This window comes from Mya arenaria, chromosome 7, assembly GCF_026914265.1.
Source record: "Mya arenaria isolate MELC-2E11 chromosome 7, ASM2691426v1".
In the NCBI taxonomy this organism is placed as follows: Eukaryota; Metazoa; Mollusca; class Bivalvia; order Myida; family Myidae; genus Mya; species Mya arenaria.
Genome location: NC_069128.1, coordinates 41,172,049 through 41,179,572, shown reverse-complemented (window position 1 = coordinate 41,179,572; position 7,524 = coordinate 41,172,049). Strand labels below are relative to the sequence as shown.

The following is a 7,524-nucleotide window of genomic DNA, read 5'->3' as shown; positions in this document are numbered from 1 at the left end:
CAATTGTGAAGCTCGAATGCTTGAAATTCAACCTTCAATGTTACGATTTATTGTCCCCAAGAACAACATTGTAGTTATATCCTCTAGACATAAATTAATTAATATTCGATTCTACCCTCTTTCATTGGAGGCATATGCAATTTCTTGTTTCATTCTGTTTCTCTTCAGACGTGTACTCACAAAACGAAATTATCAACACAGAAATCCTTCAATTTAAACAAATAATACATCCTTAGTTCATGCTTTCTATGATCTATAACTATTAAGATATATTGAACTCACAAACAATACATATACAGTCTACTATCCAAAGCCTTTGTATCTAAAAGCATTCCTTTAATATCATGTAGACACGGAATATTCTCTCTTACCAAAACTGTTGACTGCTCTCTCAGCAACTGACCTTCCTTGTTTATAGTGATTTGTTTAACCGTAAGAATGATTGTAAATAGGTTTTAAAAAGATGGTATTTTAGAGTTTGTGCAATGTTTGGATACAAGTGTGTTTAAACGATATCAAGTAAGTGATTCAAGTGTATCATTTTATCAAAAAGATTTGACTTAACCAAGGTAGTCATTTACTTCTGAATATAATATAGGTTCATTTTCCCCGGTCTTCAGAGATTAAAGGGTTATTACAATTTTGAAATCCACTCTTTTCTATTGATAAATAAGATTTTGTTAACATTTCAAATTCAAACCTAAATACATTTCGCTAGCTGCGACAACTAAATGACTTGTACAAACGTTGGGATTTTAGTAAAAGCATTTTATAGAATAAGATCGATGCAGAAGCATTGGTTTCAGTGAAGTATTTTTAAATTGACTTTGTTTGTGTTTTTAACGTAATTATTTTTTTCGATATGTTCAAAAAGGAGAATATGTTTGGGTGTGTTCAGTGTTTAGATAGATGTGCTTTAAAGGATGAAATATAAGTGTTTAAACCTCCAAAAGAGAAAGTAGATTTTTCAACAAGAAAGGTATTTGCTTATGAATATAATTCAGGTTGGTTCGTTTAAACCATTAAAAGCTCTGTTGTTCAGAAAGCTATCAATTTATTTAAAACACTCTCGAGTCCGCTTAATGAGTCAAATTCACTAGTACTAAGTGTCTAGTGAGTGTAAACTGAGGGTGCAAAATGGTATAAGAAGTTAGAGAAGTAACAATTCGCCCTGTACTTTTCATTGTATTATTAGAAAAGGAATCAACGCCCATAAGCACGTTTATTGTGTTAAATAAAGAATAACTTTAAAAAGAGACCTTTTTGATGTTGACTTTCAGAAAATACGTCTACTTTCGATTTCCGATTTTTATTCTTGACTATTTGCTGTAAATGAATTCTACTTTCGATATCGCGATAACAGTGTTTTCGCAACAATGAATTCGTCAATAACTAATCAACATTGTGTTACTAAAACAAACATATAGAATTGAAGCTATTACTAGCAAACCTAACTTTAAAACAATAGAAATATTACGAAAAACGCTTTTAAATCAATATTTACATCAAGATAATCTCGAAGCAGACAACACTTCTGCTTACGTATGAGCACTGGTCACCTCCCTTTGCGGGGAGCTGTTCAATTAATGTTGTACTTAATGCATAACTGTCGTTCATGCTGTCTGAAATGTATAAAACTATTGATTATTTTAACTGGTCTTGCTTGCAAGTGTACACGTTTGTAAAAAGTATAATATATCTGTAGTTCATGAAATTCTGCTATAGTTTCGGCAGTACTTAAGCACATCGTTGTATGTATATGACTGTTTACTATACTTGTAAAAATGTAATGACCATTGTACGGAGAGTAAATCTTCCAGATACAGGATTGTATCCTGTGCTGTTGAGTTGTCCTCTGCTGTTGAGTCGTCCTTCATCGGACACTTGTGATCAGATACTTCATATCCATTGGTGTTATAGCGCGAAGGTTCGACTAAGCAAAAAACAAACGTGAAAGCGAAAATCAACAGATAATTAATAAAAAACATATGGTATTGAGAATGTTGTTTTTAATTTTCATTTGATTTTCATAACAATTGCAAATAATTGTTAATCGTTGCAAACAAAATGTACGGTCCATTGACTTCAAAGTTAGCATGCAGCATCCACGTTTGCCGTCAAAAGCACTTTGTCCCGACAGTTATATGAGTTATGCTACCAAGAATAACCCGTGATTTAATTATTCGGGTTATATTAAATGGCGCTCGATATCCTGGGTTTCATCTTCCAAATTTCGATTTAATGGCCTCAGAAACTTCATTATTATAACCGACATACACATATTCATCAATGTTCAATTCTACTTCGTTACATCTGAGGCATTTGCTGTTTCTTGTATCATTCTATTTATATCACCTGTGTTCTCACAAAGCGAGAATGTGCTTAGAATTATCTATACATGATTCCTTTAATTAAACAAATAAACAAGTTTAGGTTAATGCTTTTCACGATCAATATCAAAAATCTACAAACTATATTATACTTCTGGGTGTGTCCCTTAATGAAATAAATAAAGAATCCATACTACCACAACATATTTATTCCCTTAATTAAAGCTGTTTTCGATTGCAAGTGATTGATATCATTTCTTAAAAATTCCTTAAGTGACATGAAAACATTGAATATCGTCGTTTAACTAAACTGTTGACTGCCCCCATAATAACTAACGTCAGTTGTTTACATTGATAAACCTGCTTGTGTTTATCATTTATAATTACTTTAAATATGGTTTAAAAAAGAGGTAATTTGTGAGTGTGTTCAATATTTGGATAAAAGTGTTTATTAAATGATTACAAATAAGTGTTTTAAGCGAAACAGAACAATAAAGGCGATTTAACTTAAACAAGGAAGTAATTTGCTTCTAAATACAATGCAGGTTGGTTGACCTTGGTTTTCAGTAATCATATTTACGATTTTGAAATTCACACTATTCATTTCATGAATTCAATGTTTGAACGTATTCGATTTATACCTTAGGTTATATTCACTAAATTTGATGGCTTGTGTTACCTTCAGTGCTAACGTTGGGAAAATAGTAAAAGGTATGTTACATTAAATAAGATCGAGGCGTACGTGTAAGATTTGACTTACTATTACTGTTATTTTGATATACTTTCTCTTGTCTAAAAGCTTTAATTATTTTCGATATGTGTAAATTAGTTTATTTGGAAGTGTGTTCAAAAAAGCGGAATAATGAGTTTTTAAATGATGACAAACAAGTGTTTTAAGTGTAACAAAGCTGAAAGGGTGATGCTTTTTAAATAAGAAAGTTATTAGCTTGATAAATGCACTGCAGCTTGGTTTCTCCGGTCTTCATAGACCATAGGGAAAGAAAAAGGGAATTATGATTTGAAATCAACGCTACTCATTCGATTGATTTTGATTTATTTAACATGTTTGACCCAGCCATTAAAATACGATTCAATAATCCGTGACGACTGAAATGACTTGTGCTAACGTTTTGATCGAAGTCATAGTATTTCTATATCACGAAAGACCGACGCAGAGTGCTTGTTATGTCGATAATTAATACTTAATGACTAAACCGAATAATTTTGATAAAAAAGGGTGTTACATGTATATTATCGACTAATTGATTTTAATAGCATGGGCAGTTGCCAGCCAGGGGTATATTTCATTCACTCAATACATGATTATATAGAATTAACATGTTTGCCAGTGCATTCAACAATACCGATAATGTGAAAGGACCGTTCAATAAGAGAAATGATGAGTCAGTTTATAATGCTCTGATCTGAGTGGTTTCCTCAAATTCATGTTCGTATTGTGGATCTAGTTATAAGCTATTTTACTTAACGGTCATAGTATTGTCTAGTTTAAAAGAAGTCCGTCATATTCATTTTATAGTATTTATTTATTCTGTATGAACTAAATATATATATATATATATATATATATATATATATATATATATATATATATATATATATATATATATATATATATATATACATGTGAAAATAGATACGAGAAAAATTGTGATTTACCCTATACTCAGGACGGTCTTAACCAACAGCACACATTCAGATAAATAATGCAGATATTGTTATAATATTAACATTTTTGTTATAGAAATCGCACCTGAGCATACTTGTAACCGCACAATTTGAAAACATCGAATTGAACACCCTTAAAACCTATACAATTCTAACTGACATGCCAATTTTGCTCATGTATTCATATATTCAAATTGACGCCTTATTTACTGAACGCACTAATTAAGAAGCGCATAAAAATCAAAACCGAACGGGTTTATTTCCCCGTCAAAACATATTTGACAGCCATTTGGCATGTAAACACAAGATGCGTTTTCAATCGGTCATAAACGATTGGTTAAGACGTTATCGAGCTTCCATATATAATTATAGGTATGTTTACTGTTGCTGCATTGTGCATTAGTATCATGTTATGGATTGTCCTACTCTTGATCTCATGGCGTTGACATACAATCAGCTTCATGTAAACAGGATGCGTGTTGGGTTTGTGCGATACATGATAGGGACAAAATAAAGTTTAGATTATAGCTGTACTAATCGATCAAAAATTAATTCAAGGTATAACTGATACTCTTCCATCATGACATTTTCAAACGTATCATTCAAATATCTAAAACATGGGTGTAGTTTTACATGAAAATATAATATTTGATGGAATCGATCGTTCCACAGTCCAAAATTTGAAACGCAGAAACGCATATTAAACCTTTATGATTTACGATTGATAAAGTGATTGGCATGGCGTTAAGGTCCTAATAATAATTGTTTTCATTGACAGCGTTACTAGCAGTTAGCTTTTTAATAAATTCGTTGTTATTGTTTTGTATTCTCATGATCCTGATTATCATTTCAATATTCTTAATTTCAGGGATACATGTACTTGAATGACGATGTAGTGATGACTATGAACCAATAGATCGACCCAAAACAATAACTCAAATTAACTCTCGCATAAAAGAACGTTTTGGTTTAACTCAATATATGTTGAACCTTCATAATCATATGACATGGCATCAAAGCAGATTCAGTGTGAAATGTGCGGTAATGAAAATGCAGTTGGATATTGCAAAAGTTGCGGATACGTTGGTGAAACTTGTGCAGATATTCACAAGACAGTAAATGTTTTTCAAACGCATACTGTCATTATGCACGAGGCTGTTAAAATGCATGAGGATGGTACAGAAAATCCAAATGATATATTGCGGGACATCACAGAAGAAAGATGTAAGCAGCATCTGACAGAAAAGGCGATATTTCTTTGTAAAATTCATGATTCCACGATTTGTGGCCGATGTCTTCATTCGGAACATCGTTCTTGCGTAGAAGAAGTCGTTGACTTGTTGCATGAAGTAGTTAACATTGACTGCGAGAAAGTCAACACAATGAAGTCATTATTGATGGAAATAAAAAATGAGATTCTGCTTTTGAAAAATGAAGCAGAACACAGTAAGGAGAATTGCAATAAAAACGCTGATAAATGTGTGCAAGAATGTATGGGACTTGGAAATAAAATTAAACAACGTGTAGATGAATTGACAAGTGGCACTAGAAACGGAATAACGAAGAAACATAACGAAAACTTGACCACTCATTCGCATATCACTAAAATGTGTGATGAGAAAACCAAGTGGTGTCATGATGCAGAAAGTAAAATTGATAGTTTTGTTGATAAAAATATGGCTGGACACCTGTATCTAATGAACAGACATTTTGAGAAAGAGGTTTCGGACGTCAGATCCCACCTTAAAGAATTCAAACACAAACATACTTTTAAAGAGTTTGGCTTTAAGGAAAACGATGTTATACTAGAATGCCTGTTTCAGGATTTGGAGGAGGTTTGTGAACAACAAGAAGAAGTTAATGGGAGCGACGATGGAAATGCGAACGATGTTGTCGCATCCACCACAAAAATTAACAAGGTATCGAGTGTGATGTCGGTTGCTTATGTGCTACAAACTGTAATATTTTTTAACGGCCAAATGTCGCTTTTCATCCAAAAAGCACGTTGACCATCAGCAACAGTGTTTCCCAACTGTTGAATGATCAATTTCAATGCACTAAATGTTTAATGTATTCATAAATTTCAACTATGATTTCTATCTGTCGAATTATATAAGACTGCGTAACATTTTTTAAACATAATCATAATCCTACCCAGTCTGTCCGATTGGAAAATAGTTGTAAAACGTGCATCATTTTCAAAAGCCCATATACTGTTCTATATTTGAATGTTTGATTTCAGACTCGGCGGGAGTTCACCTTACTGTTAAGTCAAGTCAAGCAAGATTTAGATCAGTCAGAAAAGGTTTGTAAAAGTGTATCCCGCCATTGTACTTAAACATATGTTCTTAACACACACTACATTAAATAGATAAATACATGATTAGTTTATTCTTAATAGGTAATAGGGGGCATTATATTAACGCATGTTTTCTATCGCATTTCGAAGTGTCTTATTATATACTTTTTTTTAAATCTACATTGGTATTTGTCAAATTGTGTTTTTTTTTATTTTGGCTTTTGCATATCACACGAATACTAGTGTCCAAATCATTTAGGCCGCTTAACTGAAATATGATTAAATCATATTAATTCGTTTACCATTTAAAATACTATCTAATCGGATTTTCAAAATTAAAGACGGTGAAAGTCGCTAGTCTTTATTAGTTGCTGAAACTAGTATCTGTTAGGTAGCTTTATATGTATATCATATGATGATAGTAAGCGTTGTTAGTACTTAAAGTTAATTTAGATTATTATTCTCATGTTAACAGGCAAGGAATGCACTTTGTGATGAGCTGAAACAAGTGAAACAAGACAAAGATAATTCAGAAAAGGTGAGACCTGTTATATAAATATCCTAAGTCTTCGTGTACAGATTTATTCAGGGAAAGCAGGTATATTTAACCGTGCACATTAGTCCTTTCAATGAAACTAATATATTTGATAAATTATGTTTTGTTCAATTCTATAAGTTCGCAATAAAAGAAATAGTCTATGTGTACTGACAATATAACTCAACTAACTAAAAATTTCGCCATTATGATTTTAGAAAAGACAGATACTCGAACAAGAAATACTGAAAGCGAAACAGGGCATAGAGGAATTTGAAAAGGTGAGATAAACCTTTTCACAGAAACCTGTATTCCTTTATATAAGGTATTTGACTAATAGAAGTTATTCATGACGCTTTTTGACGCTGAGTAGAGTGGGCAATATTACATTAATCGAATATATTTCAATATATATTAACTTGTATAGAATAGTTTAGTAAACTTAACTTGTAACTAGTACATATGTTAGAATATTCGAACACGTATCCAGATGAGAAATGTGATAAGCTGCAACATGTTAAACATAACCAAGATAGTTTTGAGAATGTGATATTTTAAGAAACAAGTTTTATCAATCGTATCTTACATCTACAGGGATAGTTATTTTAGTTAAAACGCAATAACCCTAGCAAATAAATCTTTGGTATATGTGTAATTATTTGTTTCCATTATAA

At 31.9% G+C, this 7,524-nt stretch overlaps 1 protein-coding gene across 8 annotated transcripts in view; it reads left to right on the top strand.

Annotated features, from left to right (window-relative positions):
• The first annotated feature begins 373 nt into the window (after positions 1-373).
• Positions 374-7,524, top strand: part of LOC128241478 (uncharacterized) — a 29,929-nt gene continuing 22,778 nt past the window's right edge. For 2 of the 8 annotated variants that reach the window (XM_052958430.1, XM_052958437.1), the window contains exons 1-5: positions 2,669-2,875; positions 4,885-5,935; positions 6,259-6,321; positions 6,791-6,853; positions 7,069-7,131. In XM_052958430.1, the coding sequence (XP_052814390.1) occupies positions 5,024-5,935; positions 6,259-6,321; positions 6,791-6,853; positions 7,069-7,131 (1,101 nt within the window). In that variant the 5' untranslated portion in view covers positions 2,669-2,875; positions 4,885-5,023. The other 6 variants (XM_052958431.1, XM_052958435.1, XM_052958433.1 and 3 more) reach the window with 6 other exon arrangements.